Source organism: Cygnus olor, chromosome Z (genome assembly GCF_009769625.2).
Source record: "Cygnus olor isolate bCygOlo1 chromosome Z, bCygOlo1.pri.v2, whole genome shotgun sequence".
NCBI lineage: Eukaryota > Metazoa > Chordata > Aves > Anseriformes > Anatidae > Cygnus > Cygnus olor.
This window is the reverse complement of record NC_049198.1, coordinates 11,359,732-11,386,264: the sequence shown is the minus strand read 5'-3', so window position 1 is coordinate 11,386,264 and position 26,533 is coordinate 11,359,732. Positions and strand designations below refer to the sequence as shown.

At 36.9% G+C, this 26,533-nt stretch overlaps 1 protein-coding gene and 1 non-coding gene across 4 annotated transcripts in view; both read left to right on the top strand.

Moving 5' to 3' along the window:
• Positions 1-26,533, top strand: part of ZFR (zinc finger RNA binding protein) — a 44,004-nt gene that overhangs the window by 6,575 nt on the left and 10,896 nt on the right. For 2 of the 3 annotated variants that reach the window (XR_005815294.1, XM_040541180.1), the window contains exons 3-15: positions 8,126-8,408; positions 10,898-11,042; positions 11,825-12,043; positions 13,333-13,580; positions 14,577-14,768; positions 16,859-17,159; positions 18,020-18,213; positions 18,723-18,842; positions 19,795-19,940; positions 20,328-20,490; positions 22,155-22,360; positions 22,612-22,762; positions 24,200-24,341. Coding sequence is in view for 2 of the 3 variants with exons in the window: in XM_040541180.1 (XP_040397114.1) it covers positions 8,126-8,408; positions 10,898-11,042; positions 11,825-12,043; positions 13,333-13,580; positions 14,577-14,768; positions 16,859-17,159; positions 18,020-18,213; positions 18,723-18,842; positions 19,795-19,940; positions 20,328-20,490; positions 22,155-22,360; positions 22,612-22,762; positions 24,200-24,341 (2,510 nt within the window). In the remaining variant the exon portion in view is untranslated. The remainder of the gene's footprint in view (positions 1-8,125; positions 8,409-10,897; positions 11,043-11,824; positions 12,044-13,332; positions 13,581-14,576; positions 14,769-16,858; positions 17,160-18,019; positions 18,214-18,722; positions 18,843-19,794; positions 19,941-20,327; positions 20,491-22,154; positions 22,361-22,611; positions 22,763-24,199; positions 24,342-26,533) is intronic. The other variant, XM_040541181.1, reaches the window with a different exon arrangement.
• Positions 5,234-5,370, top strand: LOC121062398. Its single transcript, XR_005815533.1, has one exon. It is a non-coding gene; the product is annotated as a small nucleolar RNA SNORA66 (small nucleolar RNA).

Below are 26,533 nucleotides of genomic sequence, written 5' to 3'. Positions count from 1 at the left end.
AGTTTTTGGAGAGTTAAGTCATACTCATTTCAATCTTGATGTCACTGAAAGAAAAACTGCAGAATTATATTTTTAGACAGACCTTTTCTATTCTGCTATTGATAGAATAGTCTATGAAACTTTGAAAAATCCCGCAGTTGGGTCTCAATAAGTACAGTTCCTTAATACTAAAATATTCAAAGAAGTTGGAATTTTCAAGAAATGCGGCTTATTTTTTTTGTCTTAAGTTCTAGATATTTGTATTTTTAAAATTATGTTTGAGTAGTTTAAATGTCATGCTAAGATAGCATATAAATCACTTCTTTAAATGAAAAAATATGCAAGAAACATAGTTAAGTTGTAGTTTCTGAGGAAGCTGGTAATTTGGGTTGAGACAATTGGTTTTAGACTTACTCTAAAATCTCTGTCCAAATAGCACTCTTCAGAATGCTAAAGCTGAAAACACAAGAATGTCCTTTGCCTCTAGGAAGAGAGTTTTCAATGTTCAATGCTCTAAACCAAGCTGGAATAGCAGCAGAGTTAAAATTTATGTGTTGGTTGTTAGTACACATGCATAGAAGATCAGCATTTTTATACTCTGTGGGCTTACGTGCATGTGAACTGTAATTCATTTTTAAGTTAAATAAGTTGGTGTGCAGAAATGCAAGGCTTATAGGGAGCCTTTTTTGTACTATCCTCTCTGTTTCCTTTCACATGCAGCATACCCTGTATAGAAATACTGTGTTCTTTTGAAAGTGAATTCCTCTGACAATAATTGCTAAAGATACCGTATTAAGTTGCTTAATGCATGGCTTACTCCACAGACATCCTAATGTGGAAAATAAAGTATCTTACAATCTCAAGTCACCTGAAGTTATATGCTGATAAAATAGCATTATATCCACGTGTTACATTTTCTTGATATTAATAAATAAAAGAAATAAAGAATTAAATAAAGCTTTCTACTTTCAGTGTTTTTTTTTGTTGTCTTTTTTTTTTTAGCAAAGCCTCAATTATTTTTAATAGAAAAGGCCAATGTCTGGAAAAGGGCAAGAGCAAAGTGTACTGCAGAGGAAGATTTAGTGTTTGCTTCTTAAATTTAAGTGCTCTTAATTCTCTGTCACTCTTGGGCAGATAAGTCACTGGAAATCCAAGCCTTCCATCAGTGTTGATCTATAAAAGTAACTAACAAGGGAGTGTTCTGCTGTATTAGATCTAACAGTTAAAAGTTCCCATCTAAGCTTGTTTTTGTGGAAGGATATTACTCACGTGCAAACCTTTATTCAAACCTTTATTATGTAGCTATTTAAACTAGACAAACTCTTATAATTTTGGAACTGGACAATAATGTTTTGCTAAGGGGACACCAATTCTTCATTAACTGCTATTGATCAGCAACATCTGCTTCCTAGCCAGCTTCTGATCTAAAATAATTTGAAGCGCTCTACCATCACATGGAAAAAGAAATAAGGACTTTCAAAATGGAAAAAACACTTTGAGAGTCTATATTTCTTCTTCTATATCAAAAACACTGCTGCAGTTTCCTTGGTGAAGGTTTTTGTGCAGCACAGAAGAGGTTTTCAATCATTCCTTGAATATTCTTTTTTTTTTAAAAAAAAAAAAGAGGAATAAAACTGCCCAACAGAACAAGAGTTTTCAGGAGTTGTTCTCAGGGTGTGGACATTTTGTTGGTGGTGTTTTAATTCAGCTTAACCGAATGTAAGTGTTCAGGCAGGAATTTCCTACCTACAAGCACACTTCTTTTTTTTTTAAGCTATACTGGAGCTTAGTGGATTTCACAGTGTAGAATTGGGCAGAGGTCATCATAACTCTTCGATGCCTCTGTGTTTTGGAATGGGTCCAGTCTTGTTTAACATCTTCATTAACAATCGGGACAATGGGGTAGAGTGCATCCTCAGTAAATGTGCAGGTGATATAAACTGGAGGAGTGGTCTACTCACCAGAGGACCATGCAGCCATCCAGAGGGACCTCAACAGGCTGGAGATGTGGGCTGACAGGGATTTGATGGAGTTCAACAAGGAGATTCACAAAGTTCTGCACCTGGGGAGGAACAGCCCCAGGCACTAGTACATGCTGGGGGACAGTTCTGCAGAAAAGGACCTAGGGGACCTGGTGGACATGAGTCAGGAACATGCCCTTGCTGTGAAGAAGGCTAATGGAGTTCTGGGCTGCATTAGGCAAAGTATTGCCAGCAGGTCAAGAGAAGGTGGTCCTTCCCCTCTATTCAGTGTTGGTGTGGCTACGCCTTGAGTACTGTGCCTGGTTGGTTCTTCAATCCTCGGTACACAAGAGGCATGGCCTGAAAAGAGTCTAAGTGAGGGCAACCTTGGTGGGCCACCAAGATGGAGGGACTGCAGCACCTCTCCTATGTGGAGAGAGCTGGGACTGCTCAGTCTGGAAAAGAGGAGGCTCGGGGGTGGGTCTTATCAACGTCTAGAAATATCTGAAGGGAGGGTGCAAAGGGGATGGAGCCAGGCTCTCTTTAGTGGCTCCCAGTGCCAGGACAAGAGGCAGTGGGCACAAACTGGAACACAGGAGGCTCCCTCTGAGCATCAGAAAGCGCTCCTCTGTGGTGCGGGTGACAGCACTGGCACAGGTTGCCCAGAGAGGTGGTAGAGTTTCTCTCCTTGGAGGTCTTCACACCTGGACACCTGGGCATCCTGCTCTGGGTGTCCCTGCTTGGGCAGGGGGTCGGACCACATGCCTTCCAGAGGTCCCTTCCAACCTCAGCCATTCTGGGATTCTGTGACTTAAAATTTGCAAATGGAGAAAAGTTTTCTACATGTTACACTGGTTGAGAATCATAGATCTGAGTATATACAATACCAAATGCTGATACTAACACTGCAGCTACATTCATAGTCTTAAGTCTAGCTTGCAAAGTATAAAAGCAAAACACACCTGTCTTGGGAAAACTTCCTTTGACTTGGTGAAAGAAGTTTCATACAGCACACAGCAATATGGACAAGGCTAACTTCTGCAGTGGCCTTTGCTCTGGGATGAATTCTGCAAGATTGCAGAACAGTGCATCCCTTTACCCCCTAGAAAATCGAGTTGATAGGGGATTGGAGGTTAGTGTGGAAAAAGATGTATGGTCACAGCTTGCTGCAGAGAGTCTTATCTAGGAGGGGTAATATCATATTGGTATTTCATATATGGCACTTTTCCCCAGGTATTAACGCATCAGAAAGATTTGATTAGTATTTTCCAACATTAATGCTGTAGATATTAGTATAGATGTTCTTCAAAGATTGAGTCAATGATTATTTTTTTTTTACAAAAAAATACTTTTCTCATGCACTAGTCCAATAATTGTGAATAAAGAGCTCATTCTCAATCTGAAGGTTTCTTAGGTACCTTATGGAAGATAAGAGCAAGCTAGGTATACAGTGGGGTGTAAAATTTGAAAAGAAGCAGATTTATTTGGCAGTAAGAAGCAAAGAACATGGGGAAATATGGATATGAATGGTAGCAGTTTAGGGCAGTTAGGGAAAGACAGTAAATTAGGTATGGTGCTGGAAATGACCTTTTAAAGCTGACTGAAACATCTACAGAACCTGGAGCAGAAGACTTTAGTGCAATGTTTAGACTGTAAACTGGCTGTGGCTGGGATAGTGAAAGTACAGTGAAATCTGAACTGGAAGATCCTTATTGATTAATGTGTGTTGTTCCTAGAAAAGAGAAATGGAAGTGAGCTTGGTGGGGAAGCACTGTTCCTATTATGATCAGCTAAAGAAATAGGTTGGCATGAATTGAAAATATTTTTTGAATGAAAATCTCTGGTAGGTGATGTATTATTAGCATTATATTATTAGCATAGTATTATACAGCAAAAGTGCAATTTGAAGCTGCCAAGTCCTTTACTAATAACTTAAATCAAAGAATTACGTTTATTTTGATTTTGTTCTTAGAGTAAGTTAAAACACTGTAAGAATTGTAATATGAAGTTACCTTGAATTGAGTGGTCATAAGTTGTGTTTACTTTAAGTAAATGTTCATCTAGGACTCCTTTATTATTTCCTGGAAATAATCAGAAAGTGACTGGAGGAAACCCTGAGAAACATAATCTAACTTCAAAATTAGCTGTGCTTTGAGTGTAGGATTAGAAGAGATGATTTCCAAAGGTTTGTTTCAATCTAAATTATTTAGTGTTTTTAAGCTTTGCCCGTTTAGTAAAGCCAGTTGGTCTCAGTGGAACTGCAAATTCAGAGGTGCTTATAAGGATGTGAGAATTTATTTTGGGCAAGAAAAGATCTGACCTGCACAGAAAAATGGCTTAGTTAACAGACCATTGAATTTGTTTGTGGCAGCTGTGCTGCAGTAATTGTTTGCGCTGCAGTAATTGTTTGCATGTTCTTAGCCCATAGAACATACGGAGGAATTTAGTTCAACTTTTTCCCACTGTGTTGGGTGATTAAACTAAACTGAATTACTTTCTTTGTTGTGTTGAAGAACATGCACGTGTTTTGTTACTGTAGGTCAGCTGACATATTCATTGTTGCTCTAATAACTTGATCACATGCCTAAGTCTTTGGGTCTTGTTTACTGGGACTAAGTTAAAATATTTGATGAGGTGCAGTGTGGAAAATTATTACTTAATGTAGAGATTAATAAAATAATTGTAGAGAAGTACTGGTAGGGGTAGTTATTAGAAGAGTGATCATCAAATAGGAATAATTACAGTGGACTTATCCAGGGTTTGGTTGATTGTTATTTAGTACTTTAGTATGGCATGTCTTAGTGTTTGATGCGAGGGAGGTACTGTCAATACATGGGTAGCTTTACAAGAAGCTTCTCTGAGGAAGACAGACTGGAAAGAAAGCACTGGGTAGCAAGCACAGCTGAACCTTCATCTGAATTGGTGCCATCCATAGCCACAACAGATGAGTAGGTAGTAAATAGGTGCAAAGATGCATTGCAAGAAAGACGGGTGGAACAGGGGGTCTGACCAAATAGTCTGAGAGGAGGTAAGTTGTGCGATGAGGCATTTGTCCCTGAACAAGGATAAAACCTCCTGTGAGTCAAGTGACAAAGTTGGCACAAAAATCTTTAGGTGTAGGTTAATTACATGGAAGAGTCTGGTCATCTTAAATGTTAAAAGGTTTTCAGTAAGAACTTGAGGAGAAAAAGGAAGCCCATACATTTGGAAAAAACTATGTGAACTTCTGTAACAATGAGTAGTTCTTTCAAAAAGGAAGAAGCAACCAGTTCTAGAATATTTTTGTTGTAATCTTGCAAACTCGATCACTAGCTCTGCATGATGTTGCAGAAGCAAGGGGAACAGGTTTGCTAAAGTAAAAATGGTAATAGAACTGTATTGGCCTTAGAAATCAAATGATCGGGGCTGTTAATTCTATACCATGATAAGGAAATTTAATACAAAAATAACAAAGAAGAAATGAGACCGAGTAGAATCTTGTTAATAGTACCATCATGATCTCTTTGCACTGTTGAATACAGAAAACTGTCAGGTAGCTTTAATCATGTATTTCTGAGAATAAAAGCATTTTCTTTGATAAACTGGCTGATAATGTTACCACATAATGTGGTGTGAGCACTGTAGTGCTGTTACTGGGACAAGAGGGAAGGGCCTCAAGTTGCAGCAGGGGAGGTTCAGGTTGGAAATGAGGAGACATTTCTTCTCAGAAAGAGCGGTCAGGCATTGGGACGGGTTGCCCAGGGGGATGGTGGAGTCACCGTCCCTGGGGGTGTTCAAGGAGAGGTTGGACGTGGTGCTTAGGGACATGGTTTAGTGGGTGACATTGGTGGTCGGGGGGTGGTTGGACCAGATGATCTTGGAGGTCTTTTCCAACCTTAATGATTCTGTGGTTCTGTGATACTATTTTGTGATAGCAATTTGAGCATGGTTTCATGAAACTCGAAGAGCCAATTTTTGCTGCCTTGGCAGGTCCCTCTCCTTTCTCCCCCTTCAAGTTTTTTTTCCATACATATGCCTCACGTCAGTTCTGGCAGTCAGACTGTTCTGTGAGCTCCAATGTTTCTAACTGTTCTACCATGTCAGAAAATGGGCCAAGGGAAAAAAAAATCTTGTACTTTTCTGCTAGAGTAATGAAAAGCAGAACTAGCCCAAGGAATGAAATATGGCATGGCCAGATTTGGTATATGGGAGGAGGGAAGAGTGAGAATGAGGATGGGGTGAAGCAAGACTGACCCTTTGTTGACAGTATTGGACTGTTGATAGGTTCACGTGAAGTCCAAGTGAAAGTATAAAGCTGCCTGTTTTCCCAGTGTAATACATTCTGAGGAGATGCATATGATACTGTGAATTACCTCAGAACTTGTGAATATTTAACACTTTTGTGCTGCTAGGTACATAAATACCGCAGCCCAATTTTATAGATTATCATTCACTTTTACCATCTTAAAATAGTCTTCATGAGTTTTCTGACACAGTTGATTTCTGACCCTATGCTAACAAAACAAAGGCACTACCTATATAGAACAGGTAGGAGGAATTGTTTCAAGCAGTGGTAGGAGCTACACCAAAGTATTTTAGGTCTTATCCTTCCACTGTTAACATTAAGAAGCTGAAAATAAAATGAAATATAATCGTGAGTACAACTCACAACTGCGTTCAGTTTGGATGTACTGTAATTGGTCTTTTAACAAATGAAATGTCAGGGGACTATGGTGGGAAGAAGGTAGAGTCCAGACATGGAAGTCCAGTAGTAATAAAATTTTCTCTGTGTGTTTCTGCCATAAAAATGGCTTTTTAATCTGTTAAAGTCAATGTGTTCTGCTCTAATTAAATGACGATTTCATTTTATTTTTAATTACTAAACACAAGGGAGTTATGGAAATGTTTTTAGCAAACATTTCTACAGCACAAACGTGCTTTGTTTCTGATAGTTATGTCAGGGAGAATATTGCTCTCTTCGAAAAACTGTTGTGACTTCTTGTTCCTTTTGGTTTTGAATATGAGCATTCTTCAATTCCACTTTGCCACTGAATGTTTTTCTTTCAAGTGAGATATCGTTTCTATTTTCTTTAAAATAGTGGATATTATCTCCTCGATAGACATGAAATTGGGTTTGAATTATCTTCTAGTAGTTCTATGGAGATGTAAAACTCTATATAGATTCTTAAGTATTATTGAACAGTGCTAGAAATGTATAAAAAATCAGAATAATCACTGAATCCCCATTTCATATCATTGTTCCAGATAATGATATTTTGCCCAGTTTGTTTCATTTGTTTAAAAAGCAAAACTACTATTGTAAGCTTTTAATCGTAATGGGTACAGAAGTAAGACAGTAACATCAGTTTCTGTTCAAATAATTAAACCTATTATTTATTTTCTGTTTCCACAGTTAGTAATTACTCATTCTTAGTAAATAGCCGCATATTAATGTCCTACCTGCAAATATTAGAAAGGCACATTAGTCACAGCATGTTCCTGGAAGATTGCCAGAGCTCTGGTGGCAGTCATCTTGCTTGATTTGGCTGTCTTTTGATGATGCTTCATGTGGTGAGGCAGTGTACTTCTGTGCAAGTGTGGCCAGTATTTTATAATTCTAAACTTTAGCGGGAAAAGCCTGGTATTAGAGGTATGTTTTGAAGTGTGTCTGCCTTAACTTTAAGAGTTCTGAGTTAATTTTCATGGAAGTCTTTAAAAGCTCATAGCTTTAATATGGTTTACTGAAAAACATCATGCAAGTGCAGGTCAATAATAAGCTGTCATAGAAAAGTAGTATTTTTCTTAATTTGACAGGTGGTTTTATTGAAGAACTAATGAAGCACTTACAAACTTGTCAGATATGAAAAGATAATGGTTTGAAACATTGAATGAAAGACTTGTGTTCCACTGCTTCAGAAAAAAAATAACCACAGAACAAACCCACAAACCCTCTCTAAGAAGAAAGTCATCAGCCACTTGATATTTCTATATCCACAGAAGCTTCAAAATAATATAGTGTTGTTTTTTAAGAGAGTGAAGAAGAGGTAATACTAGCCATTGAAGTGTATACATAGGTAGATAGACATTCCTGGTTTGTTTATAGAACAGACAAGTATTGATCAAATCCAGGATTTTGACATGTTTACATATGAGCTTAATATGTTGAATTAATCTAATTATTTACTTACTGTCTTTTTCCCATGTAGCCAGCAGCCTGCTTCGGGTGTAGCCTATTCCCATCCAACTACAGTTGCTAGCTACACTGTCCACCAGGCCCCAGTCGCTGCACACACGGTTACTGCAGCCTATGCCCCAGCAGCAGCTACGGTTGCAGTAGCCAGGCCTGCTCCAGTAGCTGTCGCAGCTGCTGCAACAGCTGCTGCATATGGAGGCTACCCAACGGCACACACAGCTACAGATTATGGTTACACACAGAGGCAACAAGAAGCTCCACCACCACCACCTCCTGTCACTACACAGAATTACCAGGTATGTTAAAAAAAATGCTCTGTTTAATGGTTTTTAAATGACATGTTGAAAAGGAGAGGCCTGTTTGGGTAAGAGAATGTGATGGTATTTGTTTTTTTTTTTTCTCCTTCTGTGAATCACAGCATGAGTACAACACAAATTACTCAGCAGCTGAAACTGATTGTGTGAAATGACTGCGGTCTTGTGGCCCACATACAGAATTGTCAGCAGTACTACTGCAGGATCTAAGACATTCACACAATAGTGAACTGACATTTACCTCCAACTGATTTTGTGAACAACTGCTGAGAAAAGTAGTGCTGTCTTGGCTAGCCTAAATGTTCAAGTAGCATGTGTTAAATCAGGTCATGGAACTGACTTAGCTGACAGAAATGTTTCAATAAAAATTTTCAGTGGGAGGTAGAAATTGTTCTCTCATCAGATTCGTGGGTGCCACAGGAGTTGCAGCACCAAACGTAAGAGGATAGAAGATTGCCTTAGGAGAGGAACCACCTTTTTTGGCGGCTCTTTGCACGAGCGAGGTCACTGCCTAACCTTGTGTGACTACAGACTGCCACAAAAGGGAACTGTTTCTCTATTTTCATCTTTCCCTGTCTTCTGTTGACACTTTCTTGTGTTGAGTCAAGCAGTTGTCAGCATTCGGGTGGGTCAGTTCAGGAAAAGGATCCCGTAGAAAACTAACCAATGAAAAAAGGAGGATCTTTCCATGGGATTAACAAGCTAAGTTAAATTTGTTTGCCTCTGCACAGTTGTGATGTCAGTGCAAGAGGTAAAGGTGCAATGACACAAGGCTGTGAGGAGAGGTGTGTTGGTTCCTCAAACAATTTCCCATTCTTGCACTGGCTTAAACGTAGTATGACAGCATCCTGTTACTGAATCATATTCCTTCTCAGTTCATGAATAAATAAACTTGCAGTATAAATCAGAGTGCTTCATCCGTTTTGCAGCTGGAAGATTTCAATCTGTAGAGGTCATCTTGGGACTTTCTAACATACGTGTTTACTCCTGTCCAGTTTTTAGAAGAGAGTTAGAAGTTGCAATTTTTCCTGTCTGTCTAGATTCACATAAAACAGGTGTATATGGACTTCAGTAATTCTAGCTGATTGGTTTCAGTCAGACAGTTTAGATGCAGAAAGAGTAGGGGTTTTGCATGGCCAGGTAGTTTTCCAGTGGAAACGTGAGCTTTATTTGTATTTTTAACAGCTTTTTTTTCTACATTAGCATTCATTAGTGTAAGTCTTCAGTGGATATCTCTAGGCTGGTGTGTTTATGTACGAGAATTATATAAATTTTGTGACATGGCTCATATTTAAAATTTGCATTTACTAGTGAGGCAGAGGATGTTGAAGTAGTATGTCCCATGTAATATCTCTCTAATATATTAGTTATAAAATTATCAAGGCATTATATAGATTCTAATTAGTGGTTTTGTTTGTTTAAAAGGATGGTACTGTTGCTCTGTGTAATCAGTTCTTTGGTGCAGTTTTCAGAATTTGTTACATATGATAATGCATTGTATGTAACCTAGGAGTCCTTCCAGTTGGGTGTATACTCACAAGGTCGTTAAGGTAGTCAGTTATAAGAAGTATTCAGACAGATAAGAGAGTCCCCTAAATTAAAGAGAAAAATAATTCCACTTTATGGAGGTTGGATGGAAAAAAGTACTGTTATATTTCTTGGAAATCAAAAGAAATTTCATGTGTCAATAGACTAATGTAGCTCATGCCTTGCTACCCAGTAGTTGGTCAGTTAGTAACACTTTACCATAAATATGTTAAGGATGAGAAAATACACATACATGCATATAGTGGTTTCCAGGACCACCTCTTCTAAGCTTACTTACCATCTTCTGAGTTTTGGCTGTGTTGACTTGGCTACTTGCCTTGCCCTTCTAGACTAGTTTATGGTTCCCTCATGGAACAGTTGATATGTCAAAAAAAGAAGAAGGCTTTAAAAGTGTCGCTTCCATACTCTAAAAAATACAACCAAGAAAAATATTCTTATTTATGGGATTTTTAAGGCAAATATAGGGTGATGTTTCTAACCTTGTGACTTTTTTTGTGGTTTATGGAAATTCACATTTTGTGGGAGATCAGTGTTGTTTTTTCCTTCATATATTTTAGAAATTTGATATAGTCCCTATGAAAAAAACTACAGAAAAGTAGTTGCTTTTCAGTTACAAAAATAGTGTGGAAGGGAATGTGATTTAAAAGTATGAGGTTAATTTCTATATTAAGTCTGAAATTATCAGGATTGTCTTCTGTATGGAAGTATTTGTAAACAAATTTGATTTCTTTAATGCATATATCTACATATATTGTCTCCGTAAATAATTTTTTAAAAATAATCTCCTTGAGTATAGACTAGCAGGAAATACGTTGTTTTTATTTTTGACTCTGCTAATGATCTTTATTATTCCAGATACCTATTTTAAGGAGAAAATAACTGTTTTCTTTTTCTTTCTTTCTTTTTTTTTTTTTAATTTTTAGGATTCCTACTCATATGTTCGATCTACTGCCCCAGCTGTAGCTTATGACAGCAAACAATACTATCAACAGCCAACAGCAACTGCTGCAGCTGTGGCTGCTGCTGCCCAGCCTCAACCTTCAGTAGCTGAATCATACTACCAGACAGGTGGGTTGCATGCTTCCAGCTCCTGTCATTATACAGTGAGGGTAATATATTAATGCCTTAAAAGTATGTCCTTGAACATATCACATTACCAAGATTTTTTTTGGTTAGTTTTCTCATGTAATCCTTGTCAATATGTAGAAGAATATGCTGCATCTAGAACTTAAATGTTATTGGGACGTTGCTGTAAGCAACTATCTTTGAGTTTTGGGTTGTTATTAAATGCACATGAAACATGCTTCTAGGCAAACACTTTGCTAATTTGTCTAGAAAGTTTGCTAAACTAGGTACAAATAGCCAATGGTGGGTTCATATGATAATTTGGTTAGACTTCATTTGTAATTCTGTGGTTACTTAATGATGTATGTGGTTCTTTAATTATTGGTATCATGACTGCTACTAAGCGTAATTTTTTTTTACATTAATGAGAAGTAATATGAAGGTTTAGGTGTTCTTTGCCTGAGTATATTCCAGTAAAACCACTGAATGAGAAGGTTATTTGAGAACATGGCAGCATAGTTTAAAAAAATAAATAAATCTGAAGCTTATTAATGTGACCTAAGGCATAATTACACAGTTGTGTGTTACACAATTGCACAATGCGTAACCATGATTGTTAAAAATAGTAATAATATAGTAATAAAGGAACCAACCGAAAAAACCACCTCCCCTTGTTATATTTAATTCCCAGAATGTTATTAGGTATTAAGCATTATTTAATATGGTTTACACTGCATTCAACTAAAACCTATCTAAGTTCGTATACTTCTGTTTTCTATCTTTAGCTCCAAAAGCAGGATATAGCCAAGGGGCAACTCAATATACTCAAGCTCAACAAACGCGACAAGTGACAGCTATAAAACCTGCAACCCCAAGTCCAGCAACAACTACATTTTCCATATATCCAGTATCCTCTACTGTGCAGCCAGTAGCAGCTGCAGCTACTGTTGTTCCATCCTATACTCAAAGTGCAACGTACAGTACAACAGCGGTTACTTACTCTGGTAAGAGTTTTGCATATTATGCTGCTGGGATCTTTGCAATTATTACAGAAGATTACAGGATTTAAATACTCAGAACATTTGTGTTCAATTACATCATAGTCTACTGAGAACTATCAGCCAGTTACGTCAAAATGTTTTGCCAGTATAAAGATTTATCTTTAAAAGAATTTTGATGATTAAATATGCCTATTTTGTTACATGTGAAAATATAGAAAGTATTAGCAATGGTATGTGCACAGTGTTTTGTGACTTATTATAAGTTTTGGAGAAAAGATGGGGGAGTAGAAAAAAATGAAGAGACACATCCACACAAATAAAACCCAGGGAAATTGTAAGAGAGCGTGATGCTATCAAACAACAGAGAGGAACAACGCAATATAAATCTTGTAATTTGGGGTTGTATTGGTGCAAAATGGGAGGAGAATGTGTGCTAAAAAAATAACAAAACCACTTTCCTTTAAACATTAGAAATCCAAATCCTAGTTAAAGGTGAAAAGAAACTTAAGGTTTATGGCTGGATGTTGATCAACTGGCATGTTATAGCTACCTTGAATTTTTTTGTTTTGTTTGTTTTCTGTTTAAAAAGGGATTTTAAAGGGACTTCCTTTAAAGAGAACCTGATCAGAGGATTAAAATAGTTGAACCAGTAGATGTAGAAAGTTTATGGGAAAACTAGCTCAAAAGTATGAAAGCCCAGTTTCCTTGATTTATTCAGCTTTTATACTAGAAATCAAGCAATGCATACCTGGGGTGTGTTGCAGAGGTTTTAGCAGACAAGCAGATTTGCACTAAAACAATTTAAATCACTGAAGTAGAATGTAATAGCACTAGCAATTCTGTCTTTTTGTTTTTTTCCCTTCCTTTACATAATTTCTGTCCTCCTTTCAATTTTGGATCTTGAACAGTAAATCTGGTTCCAAAAGACTATTTATTCCAACTGGCCTTTGAGAAATATTTTATTCTTGTTACGTCATACTCAGTCTTGCCAGATGTACCAGGAATTTTCACATATTCTTTAGGGATGCTTTGATATATCCAGCAACATAACTGTGTGTCTGCAAGGATGTCAAAAAAAAATCAAATATTCCCAATACAAGTGGTATGCTGTACTTGTATTTGTGTACTGTGAAACATCAAGAAAAACTTGGAATGTGTAACATGATATCAATAAATTGTTTATATCCCCACACACACTCTATTACGCAGCATGCTTGTAACTACTGTGTTATGTAATTGATACATGATGTACTGTACAGTGATGTAATATTTATTTTATTTTTATCTTTGAGGTACCTCTTATTCTGGCTATGAAGCTGCTGTGTATTCAGCTGCATCGTCCTATTACCAGCAGCAGCAGCAGCAACAGAAACAGGCAGCAGCAGCTGCTGCTGCTGCTGCTGCAACAGCTGCTTGGACAGGGACCACCTTTACTAAAAAGGCACCATTCCAAAATAAGCAACTGAAACCAAAACAACCTCCGAAACCACCCCAGATCCACTACTGTGATGTTTGTAAGATCAGCTGTGCTGGACCACAGGTACCTGTATTATGTAATATTCTGCTATACGTTTTTGTTGTAATTTCTTCAGCTAAAAAAATGACCCCTTGTAGAATACTTGTTAAATTTTAAAGACCAATTCTGCAATTTTATTAAAGAAATAATTAAATGAAAGTGTGTGCTATTACAGAGTTACTATGAGAAGAAAAAAGATGCATCCTGTTAGATTGTACAGAGAAGCTTCAACAATACTTTGAGCTCCAGAAGTATTACAAACTATGGTTTTGATTTGCTTTTTTAGCATAGCAAAATTCTTAGAAAATACGTTTTTCAAGATTGCTCAGTTATATAAATTTTGTCAATGCTGAGCGTGAAAATTTGTTCTTCATTGTATTCCATCATTCCAGTTTAGTTTCACGGTGGGTAGAAGTGTGTAAAAAGTACATACCAATTCACATAAGATCTGCACGTGCTTGGTTCAACAGTTCTTTAAGTAAATCTATCATTATTTCCCACCCTGTATCTCTCTAGGTCGCCAGTGCTGTTATAGGAGCAAATCTCAACTTCTGCATTTCATTTTCACCACAGCTTTATGTGCTACCTTCTTTTGAATCAAATTGTTTTGCTCTCAGGATACACTTAATTAGTGTAATCGTGCAGGTTGAGGCAGATTCAAAATTGAGAACAATTCAATGCAATGCAGGAAACTGCAATTGAGATACAGTTTTGTGATCATCTCAAGTTTTCAATCACAGTATCTTTTGAATTGTACTTGATTGAGGCATTGAGCAGGTAGGGGAGGAAAACCCGGATTGTATTGCTTCTAACAGTGGAATTCTGGTGGAGGAGAAGAAAATTTCTTGGCCTTACAAGTGGCCTGCTTATTCTTTAGAGCATGTCATATAAAATAAATATTCAGAGTAGGAAGTATTTCTTATACAAAGCATGTATTTTATCTTATGTTCTATGTGTATTCAGTTGAAAGATGAACAAGCAGTACAAAGGTGGTTTACTGTGTATTATTTATTTAAACAGACTTACAAAGAACACTTAGAAGGCCAGAAACACAAAAAGAAAGAAGCGGCATTAAAAGCTTCCCAGAACACCAATAACAGCAGCACTTCTGCTCGTGGAACTCAGAATCAGTTGCGCTGTGAGCTTTGCGATGTGTCTTGTACAGGAGCAGATGCGTACGCTGCCCACATCCGTGGAGCCAAACACCAGAAAGTAAGAGCTTTCTTTGTTCTTATTACAAAAGTCAGTTGTATATTTTTCCCCTCATCTTAGAGAGGAGAAAATGAGCAGAAAATATAATTTGAATTGTTTTGTTTAAAAATGTTTAGTTCTGCTTTTTGTTTCGAATGTAACTTTAAGCTCAGTATTAGAAGGGCATTTTTTGGAAAAAGGGGGAAAAATACTGCCACTGCATCAATGAGAGGGGGGATGTATTAGGGAAAGGGTGGATATCATAATCATAATCATAGCATGAAGATGTAGAATAAGGTAGGGAAAAGAGTCAGTAAGGACATGTTGTAGCATGCTTGTCTTCGCTAACTCTTTCCAAGACTTCTCTCGGTAGTCAGTTTATTTGTTTGGTGCTGTGAAGTTCACAGTGTGCTTTGAGATGCTGCAAGCTGAATCAGTGCCAAGGGACAGGACAGTTACGCATCACACCTTGGCATTTCTTGCAAACAAAATTCCTATATGGGAGCACAGAACAGTGCCCCATAGCAGTAGACTTTATAATGAGCGTGTTTGGAATACTTACAGTAAGCATGCTTTCCCTGCTATCTGGGTGCAGTTATGTAGGCGTTCTGGAATGAAGACTACAGGCTTCACTGTGACCCCTGTGACCTCTGTTTTGAATTTGGTCATACAATAGTAAATGGAATAGCACTGTAGTGCATGTGTTTATATATTACAGATTTTCTTCATGATTTGGGCAAGATTGATTTCAGTAACAAATACAGTATTAAATTCAGCTTTTACAGCTCTTACCTTTCTATCTCAGAGCACTGTACAAAGTGGCATCAGTAACAACATTCCGATTAAAATAAATAAATCTCACCGTGCATTTAAAAGTTTCCTCAATATGAGTTTTGTTAATGCAAGAACAAATATAATTTAGACTAGTCTAGTGTTTTTTCTTTCACAAATACGTTGAGCCATTAATTTTTTTGTGGTGTGCCCAGTAATTGGATAGGTATATGGAGTGTGGTATATATTACCCTCATACATGTGGATGTAGCTTTCTTTTCCCTGTAGATAGTCACTATCTACTGCTAATTTAGGTTGTCATCTGTGTAAAACTGAAATCTCAAAGGAATATATTACTTTGACACACTATGAAGAATCCTGTACATTCTACTGCGAAAGTCATTTTGAAGAGTTGCTTAAACTTGTAGTCTGTATTCCAGTGGAGAAAATATGATTTACTTTAAAAAGAAAAAAAAAAAAGGAACAAAAAACTAAGAAGTGTATGTATACTGTTGTATGCGTATTATTATTGTCTACACGTTTGCATTAACGGTGTGTCTAGCAGATTTTTTTTTACTGCTACGTTCAAATCTTTTCTAATCTTTAGCTTTCATTTTGTGTGTTTGGTTTTTATGGACTGCTTGCATTTCTTTTTCAGGTGATGGTCAGCTATTCCCAAAAAGAAGTAATATTCTATCCTTAAACACTAAGAATTTAAGACAAAGCATGTGACTCTTTGCTTTCTATGAATTTTAAAGAGCTCTAAAATACCTCTTACATCCTCCTTAGTTGCCTTTGTGGATGTGCTTAATGAGAAAAACAACCTTTGTCTAAGGAGTCTCTTCAGTTTTACTATGTAATTTGGCTGTTCTTTCAAAATGAATATACTTAAAAGATAGTGATCAAAAGAGATAGAATTGTTGAATTTGATTTAAATAACTTTTTCTTATAAGGAGTATTTGGAACCAAAGTAATTTAATGTATTACGCTTTTTGAAGAGAAGAAAAAGCAACCAGGCAGCAAAACAGTGACATTGAAACAGTTTAAGCAAACTCCTTCCTTCAGTTTTACCGGCCTTTCAATTTATTGGCCTTCTCATCCACATAGCTTTTGGAGGAAATGCTGAACTTGTGATGGAAATAAGCAATCTGAGATGATAGTTAATTATTTCCTTGTTACAGATGACAAAAACTTCTACACTTTCATCTTTTTTTTTTTTTTTGCCAAGATCACTCTTTTCTTTTTTTTTTGTATCATACTACAGTTTCTATACCCTATAACAAGTTAATTTTTTCCAGTTGTCCCAGGGAGATTATATGAATTTCTCTTTATTCTTGTAGGTAGTAAAGTTGCACACAAAACTTGGCAAACCCATTCCTTCAACTGAACCAAATGTGGTTACCCAGGCAACTTCCTCAACATCCACATCTGCTTCCAAACCAGCTGCGTCTGCTTCAAATATAGCAACTAGCAGCAGTACTGTGAACTCCTCTGTTGCATCCTCTGCAGTGAAAATTCTTACTCCCACGACAAACACACCACTTAACACGGCGTCCAACAACAAAACATCTTCAACTGCTGCTAATATAGCTGTAAAGAAAATATCTACACCGAAAATAAACTTTGTTGGCAAGTACAGAAGTCAGTCTTTATTTTGAAACCTAACCTATTCCATAATTTTTTTAAAAGATCTTAGTGTAGCAAATACAAATGTATTTAGTTAACTATGCATGAGTAATAAATGATAGGTGAAGATAAAAATGCGTATAAAAGTTTTGCTTCACAATTTGTGGTGTTTTCTGTCCTGTTGTCTCCACCTGACCTTTCCTGGAGGCTTCTTCCTCTTTCATAAGAGCGTTTTGGTTTCTTACTGCTGATGCAGTATTGCAGTTTATAGTCCAGTTGTTCTTAATTTCAGTTTACAGTCTGGGCAGCTAAGGCAGGCAGGCAGTTGATAACTGGACAACTGAAACATTCCTGTAACAGTGGAAGTGTAACATGGAAGCTTTTGAAATGAGCACCATAGACATACAGAGATGGGAAGCAACTGTTCTGAAATAAACTATCCTCCTCTTGAGGGAAAAAACCTATGCAGTTGCAATATTGAGACCATAGTACCTTTGCTAATACACAAATTATATGGTTTTAAAGTATGTTCTTGGGTCCATTTACAAAAAAAAATTGATGATGAAAAGAGATTATTACAATGTCTTTGTCCCTTTCAGTCTCATCTATTTTGAAAAATCATGAAAGTGAATGATGAAAATTATGTAAAGCAGTAGGTTTTTGTGCTAAAACTAATATTAAGTGTTTAAAACAAACTTGAATGTTTTCAAACTTATTTATTTAAAAAAATGTTTAATTATATTTTTAATATGTTTAAGTTTTACCTTGTTTTAAAAGACTGATAAAGCTTTGGCCAGGACATTGATACTTGTACATCATGTGAAATCACGTTCTCTTTTTATGGAAGTTAAAAAATTTAATGTTTTGATTTGTAGGTGGTAATAAGCTTCAGACAACAGGAAGTAAACTGGAAGAAATGAAATCAGCAGAAAGTGTTAAAACAGCTCCTGTTGCCACGGTACAAACACAGGAAGTAAAACCAGACACAACAACTGAACCAGTGACTCCTACAACTCTTGCTGCCTTGCAAAGTGACGTCCAGCCAGTGGGCCATGACTATGTGGAGGAGGTATTGATACAAAAATGTTTATTTTAACTATTTCAGTGAAAATTTGTTCATCATGAAACAAGGCATTGAACCTGCAAAGGCTTGTGCAAATGTACACGTTTTTGTATTGTGTATGTTTTGAGTAGAGTGGGGCAGTCTTCATGTTGGTGGTATGAGATGTGGATGAAGTTACTAGGACCAGAATCTGATGTAAATTTTTCATTATTTGCAGGTTTGCAATTATGAATTTCAACTCTGTATGTTCAGGTTAAAGTTTAAAGCTGTGTCCTCATTGGAATGGAAGAACTCAGTTCGTTACGGAGCACAATGGTGTCACTGGCATAAGTGAAAGTTCTAGTTTGCCTTCTTTCAGTTATTGTGTGAACTTTAATTTACCAGATGTTGTGTAGACAGTATCCAATGTCACTAAATTAAATTCATTTTTACATCAGTTTTGGGTTTAAAACAAGAAACAAAAACAGCAACAACAACAAAACCCACAAAAACAACTGTTAAACTTTATTTTTCAGGTAAGAAATGATGAAGGAAAGGTGATCCGCTTTCACTGTAAACTTTGTGAATGCAGTTTTAATGACCCTAATGCCAAGGAGATGCACTTAAAAGGGAGGCGGCACAGACTTCAGTATAAGGTTAGTAAAAATGTTTATGCTTCTATCTGAAAATCTGTTAGATGACAGCTGACTAATTGCACAATCTTACATTTAAAGAATAGCTAAATACTCTGAGTGACCAGCACATTAAAGAAGGTAGAGAAATGCACTCACCTTCTAGTTGATTTTCTTCAGAGTATAGTCTTCAAAGTAGTAATGCAGACTATGAAACTGCATTTTGATTTTATTTGTTTTTTAAACATTTTGAATGTTGCTTTTGGGAAGTTTTGCAACATTAAAAATATGGTGCAGCATATGCAAGCAACAGTAGGTTCTTTTGTGTTGTTTACCATTAATTTCAAACAGTGTAAAAGAACAGTGCTTAATATTTTGGCAGGATAGACCAAATAAACCTTTTGTGAAGACATTTGATAAACGAGCATTGGAGCTCTTTTTCCAGTCCTGAATGGAGAGCCACCTGTATTGACATATGGTGTGCATTTTGATTATTATGAAACAATGTAAGAAGAATCTACTGTGGTCTCAGGAGATGTAACTAGCTTGTGTAATCATGAAGGGGATGAAAGAAGAGAATTGCTGGAAAAATGTATTCAGTAACTCATGGCTATACATCTGTATGAGGTACCTTTCAGGAATAGGGTATCAGGAAGCACACAGTAGTTGTGAGGAAATGTTTTTTCAGGCTACAGAATAGTCACCCAGGTACAGAATGAACAGCAAATTACTTGGTGTTTCGTGTAACATTTTAGTCTTAAATTACTTTGTTCCTGATGTAGGTAAAGAGGGGATTTGTGCTATTTGTAATACGTTATTTCTTTAAAATACTGGACAGCTACTTTTCTTCAACTACTCATTCACTGTAGTTCTAAAACTGCATTTTACTCCCCTGTTAAATGTTCCAGAAAAAAGTCTGTAATTTTGAGATGACAAGAGGAAAACCAACATTTCATTCATTTTTTTTCTGAACTAGAAAAAAGTAAATCCAGATTTACAAGTAGAAGTAAAACCCAGTATTCGAGCAAGAAAAATTCAAGAAGAAAAGATGAGGAAACAGATGCAGAAAGAAGAATACTGGAGAAGGCGAGAAGAGGAAGAACGCTGGAGGATGGAAATGAGGTAATGCATTGTTTTATCAATGAATGAGACAAAGCTGCAGTCAGATTAAAACTAACTCTGCTTTTGTAGTTAATTCTTTTAAATGATGTGAGAACTCTGTACTGTCTTGTTTTAAATTAAATTGTCATTAACTTACTGGGGTTTTCATTTGCTAGTGTTGGAACCCTCTGAGGAGGGCTGTCGGAGCCCTCTGTGGACTTACTAGAATTACTTTGCTATAAACAAACTCACTTTCAAAAAGCCATTCATTTTTATTTAGCCACTGGAATTCTCTGGTATTTGCACAATTACTAGAAATGAGTTAGTGAGTACATCCAAGAATTCTTTTAGAAAGTTTGGAAGTACTAACAGCTACGTAAAGAGAATTCTTTGTTTGATGCCCTTCAGGCGATATGAAGAGGACATGTACTGGAGGAGAATGGAGGAAGAGCAGCATCACTGGGATGACCGTCGCAGAATACCAGATGGAGGATATCCTCATGGTCCTCCAGGACCTCTAGGCCTGCTGGGAGTTAGGCCAGGAATGCCTCCTCAGCCCCAAGGACCAGCTGTGAGTTTAACTTGAGGGGAAAAAATTAAATCTTACTTACCAGAAGACACAGTTAAGACCTATAAATTATTCAGTGCTGAGTTTTCTCTGTTGTTTCTTAATAAAGGATTTAGAAAGGTGAAGAAAAAATTACATGCTAATGAAAGTGTGTAAACCTTGTGAAACCTTTCTTCCAAAATAAGTCCACTTACTATGACAATAGGATGCCTCGAAGACAAATACTGATGCTTCTGAAATACAAGTCTTTCCGGATTTGTGTATTACTTTTATTTAATTGCATTATACAACATTATTTTCTTGATCTTTAAAGGTCCCTTCCAACCCAAACCATTCTATGATTCTATAATTGTGGACAAATATATGGGTAAAAAGTGGTTGGATCATCAGTCCCAGAGGATAATGCTTAGTGGTGGGTCCAACTCTCCTTTGAGGTTGGTAACAAGTGGAGTACCACATGGGTTTATCCTGGAATTTGTCTTGTTTAGTACCTTATCAATCATCTGAAAGGTGATGGAGTTAGTGCATCCTCATCAGGTTTGCTGCTGACGTGAAACTTAATTGGCTCAGGGTGGGGAGAACAACCTGTACCTTTGAGGATAGGATTTCCATCCAGATGGACTTAAGCGAGCTGGAGAAATAGGCTGGCTGGAAATTTATGCAATTCTGCAAGAAAAAATAGCTAGTGCTGCACTTGGGCAGGAGTAACCCATTGCACTGGTGCAGGCTGGGGAGTGACAGGCTGGGTAGCAGAGCTACTGAAGGGAACCTGGGGATCTTAGCAGACAGTAAGTTGAACGTGAGCCAGTAATGTGTCCTGCCAGCAAGGAACACCAACAGCATCCTGATCTGTAATAACAGGACCATAATAAATAGATTATAGGAAGCAATCAGCTTTCATTAGACTCAAACTGCAATACTGCATTCAGTTTAGGGCTTGCTAGTACAAGAAAGACATTGATAAATCATAGCAGGTTCAGTGTGGGGTCACCAGAATGACTGGGGACTGCAACATATGTGCTGTGTGGAGGGATCTTGCCATTTTCATCCTGGAGAAGAGAGAGCTTCAGTAGGTCCTGAGAGCCTTCTAATGCCTGTGCCTTGGAAAGACAATGGAGTTGGGCTCTTCATAGTCGTGAGAGAGCAAGATAGAGCCAACTTAAGCTGGCAAGAGAGATTCGGACTGAATACAGGAAGTAACTTTTTCACAGAGATGTTGTGGAGCCTCCATCTTTGGTGTTTTTCAAGGCACGACTGGATAAATCCCCGACCAATGTGATCTGATCTTGTAGCTGACTGTGGTTTGCACAGGAAGTTGGACTAGAGACCTGCTCAGGCCCCTTGCTATTTGAATTCTTTGTTCTATAACAGCAACTATAGATAGGTAATTTTGCAGCAGTGAATAAGTATGCAAGTATTTCCCGTTTAATAAAAAGACAATAGATACTTATTTTGGGGGAGAGGAGTACTTTGGATCTAGAGATTTCATAATTGGTTTTATTTCGATACAGTTTATCTTTCCTCAAACATGATTGTTTGTGAGCAATATAAGTTGTTAAGGACATCTCAGTTCATGTTTTGTTACATTTCAGTCATTTGAGGTTTGAATATTCTGTGAACTTTGAAATGTTCCCACATTTCAGAAATACATTTTTTTCTCTGTTTAGCCTCTACGCCGCCCTGACTCCTCTGATGACCGCTACGTGATGACCAAACACGCGGCAATATATCCAACAGAGGAGGAACTTCAGGCAGTCCAAAAAATTGTTTCTATTACTGAGCGTGCTTTGAAACTTGTTTCTGACAATATGACTGACCATGAAAAAAACAAGAGCAAAGAGGGAGATGATAAAAAAGACAGCAGTAAAGACAGGTATTTTTTTTTTTTTTTGAGAAATTCATCTTTTGTTTCTAAAATCATCTAATGTTTTTCCTTGTACTGTTTTCAGTGCTTCCAGGGATCCTGTTCTCTTCCTGTTTTTATACTGCAAATTTTGATGAGGACTGTGTTCCTCAAGAGCATGTGGAATATTCCTACTTCATTTAATTTTTCTATCTGCAAAACTAGCTTTAAAATTTTAATACTATTTTAAATGCAACTTCTGGCTATAATTTACTTCACAGAGCTCTGAAAGGAGTTTTACGGGTAGGCGTTTTGGCTAAAGGTTTGCTGCTCCGTGGAGACAGAAATGTCAATCTTGTTTTGTTATGTGCTGAGAAGCCTTCAAAGACGTTACTCAGTCGTATTGCTGAAAGTCTTCCCAAACAACTTGCAGTAAGTACAGTTTAGATTCTTTCATCTGATTTTTTTTGTTACTGTTTAAAAAAAAAAAGTGTCCAAGTCATGTCTGCAGGGCTGACTGCTGCATTCCATAACTCAAATTGAATTTCTTTTGTTTTTCTGGGTGTTTCCGTCTGAATTCAGTGACCACGCTGCATGTTTTGCTTTCTGTACATTGTGTTTACAAGTGTCTAGGTGTTTATATTAGTGGTGTAGTATTAATCATCATTTAATAGACTTCACTTAACTGGAAAATAAAAATGAACAGAAGATGACTTTCTGTTGTCCATTTACCACCAGTGACAGAGGTAATTTGTGCAGTGTTAAAGAAAGCTTACTGCTTGAGGGTCAAAGTTCTCCATTAATGCCAGTCTGTTTCCAGTATGTATGCTTCGTAGTTCACAATTAAATTAACAAATTAAGTCTGTAGCTTCTTAATATGGTACCATTCTTAAGAGTTACCAAAAAATAAAAAATAAAAAGGCAGTCTTAGACCGTTCAGTGGAACTCATATAAACTATTTGCTATATTCCTATAAGAAATGAGTATTAAGTCTTTAACTCCATCGCTCCTTACTGAAATAAAGCCTGCCCCCCATCATTATAGAAAGGTTGCTTGTGGCATCAGTGTTTCAGTACAGAATCAGTGGCATGGTAGAAGCATTAGCAGGATCAGATTAATTAGGAAATAGTCTTAGGTCCTGCTCAAAGTAACACAGCAAGAAAAGCTGAAAATTGCAAGTCTTGGTCTGTCTTTGTAGAGAACTGACTTCTAGTTTGTAAAAGGAAATGACAGAGGTGCCAACAGCTTCTTCTTGAGATATTTAGAACTATTATATCATTAGCAAGATGCAATGCAGAGTAATCACCTTGTAATTCTTTAATTTTGCCATGGTGTTTGTCTTAATCTTTGTTCTCATTTGAAGATGTTGCGACAGCCAACTATAGAATATGCCTAGCAGTACCCAACCTCTAAGTAAGAGCTGGAAGGAGGAGAACCACTGAGGCTTTGTGCTTTTTAAAGACTCATATGTTCAAACAGGAACTATACCCAATTGACATTTCAAGTGGCACTGAGTCTTTTCTTTATTTTAAATGCTGTCAAAGTTTATGTTGCGTAATTTACTTTGCATATGAATTTCCTTTATGGGTAGTTTTGCCTCTTTCTTTTGCATGCCTGGTGACTGCTGTGTATTTTCAGTAATGATTTGATAACAGTATGTAAGTCCACAGATCTATGTGCATCTATATGTTTATATTATATATATATATTTAATTGCATCTACTCTAACGTCTTTGAATACAGAGGTATCTGCTTCATATAATTAATACTGCATTTCTGTCTTTCTGTTAAAAAAGACTATGTTGAAGTCCATTTTCTTCTCCATACTTTTATTGGTGCTGATAGAAATCTCTGTTTCCCAATATTTAGGTAATAAGTCCTGAGAAATACGATATCAAGTGTGCAGTCCCAGAAGCAGCAATAATTTTAAATTCATGTGTGGAACCCAAAATGCAAGTTACTATCACGCTGACATCTCCAGTCATTCGGGAGGAGAACATGAGGGATGGAGGTTGGGAAGTTGTTAACGATGTTACTTCTTTCTTATGTATTTTATATGTTTATCTATTCTGCTTAAGATGGCGTTAAGGTCCTGGAAGGTAACATGCTGGCACAACTAATACTGATTGAAACCTTGTTTTTCAACAACCAGTCTCAGCAGACAACAGTTGGTTAAAATAAATGCTTATATGATGCATTTATTTAATTTTTTGAAATTGTAACTTTATGTCCAACCTCAGCTTTCTGGAAAAGGTACAAACCTAAGTATTTTTTCCCCTCTTACAAAATTACTTGGAAAACTAAGTATTTTACAGCGTGTGGCTATAAACTGGCTTTGTAGAGCAGTCTTGCCCTAAGATAAAGATTATATCCTTTTAGAAAATCAAACTATATGGTCTTGGTTTTAAACTGGATCAGTATTACCATCACTTACACTTCCAATTAGCAGTACCACTTAAAATACCCTTGTGTTGGTAATGGTGCTTCTAACTTCAAAAGACAGTGCGATTTTTTCCAGCTCTCTGAGGTTGCTTCTTGGTCTGGAGTGCTTTTTGAGTACGTTTAGGCTCCTGGTATTACAATCAGTCTTCTATCCAACTGGCAAACCCAGACAAGTACAGTAAGAAATGGCTTTGTCATTGAGCTGAAGCAGAAGGTGGAGCTTATAAATCAATTTACATTTGTGAAGTCCAGTTTCTCTGGTGCCAGCAGTGTTGCTTTAGGGTCTGTTCTATAACACTTTCAAAGCTCCAAAAGCTTTTAAGCCAACAAGCATGATTAATGTCTGCAGTACATTGGTTCTTTTTGTTTACGGGTCAGATAAAATTAACTTTTGTTTCCTTTTAATCCTGTATTTTCATAGTTGAAAGACATGGCAAACAGGGTTCTGGTGATTGACAATGAACCTACAAATAAGAAATCTGAGGTTATCTTAACGCTTCTCATGCAGGTTGAAAAATTGTGTTTGTTTATGTATACATGTGCTTGTGTATATACATATTTATATAAGCCACAGTTTTTTTATTCCATCTCATCATTACATGTCCTCTAAAATACTTGAGGTTTTATACTGTATTAGTAAATGTTCCGTAGCTGTGACTAGTGCATCATAAGCAAACTGGGTTAACAAAGTCATCCTATGTAATCAGAACAAAATCAAGATGCATTCTGTAGTTTGGATGACTCCTGAAGAGTCTTTGAGTGCTTTGTACATGATTTTTAAGCTGTACGTATCATACCTAGCTATAAACGCTTTGTAAATGTACTGTCACACCCAACCAATACAACTTGGTTTTTGGCAATCTTAAGTGTCACATGACTTTTGGTTTGTCTGTGCTGATTCAGACTTTGCATATTGCTTAAGTCCTTAAAGAATACTTCCACTTAAAATCTTTGATTATTAAATTAGATTAATCATTAAAAGAAGTTAACCTTGAACACTATGTTAATTTCTTAGTGTACTGTGCAAAAGTGCAATATTGATTCCTGCCACAATACTCAATTTCAATTGAATTTTTTCAGGCCTAAAATTTTATGATGCGGTCTGAAAATAAATTTCAAATGCCTACAATCAATCCCTTAATTTATGCCTCCTAAAGGAAACAAACCTGTATTTTTGTCTGACCCACACTTGAGTTAAAATGATCGTTGTGAGTTTATTCACTGCTGAATGCAGTACTGCCTCTAGGCAAGCCAAATCAAGTTAGTTTTCTCTTCAAGACACTGAGCAGTGTAAAATGGATGTGCAGTAAAGTTCACTCTTGAAACGAGAGAAAATAGAAGACTGAATTGCAAATTATTGCAGCAAAGAAGGCCTTATTATGAAGACTGCTGGTTATTTGCTGCAGAGTTAACAGTATGTGTTTGTGTTTTTTTTTCTTACTGCAGCTTCTCATGCTCTGTGTCTTACAATGGTTTAAAGTTTTCATTTTTTTTTAGCTCGCTTGGGGAGCTAGTGCAGGTGATAAGGAAGGCTTTACCGGAAGAACCAGTTTGAATAAAGATGAGACTGAGACTTGCACGTGGAGTAGAATCGTGTTTGATGTGTAATAATCCCATTACATGATAAAAGGCAAAAAAAAAAAAAACACAGTGTGAAATAAAATTGTTAACCGCATAGCTACTGTTCCTTACAGTGTTGTGCGTTTGACAGTTTCCCAAATCTGATATATTCAAAGTGTTCTAACCCCTGCTGTGGAATCT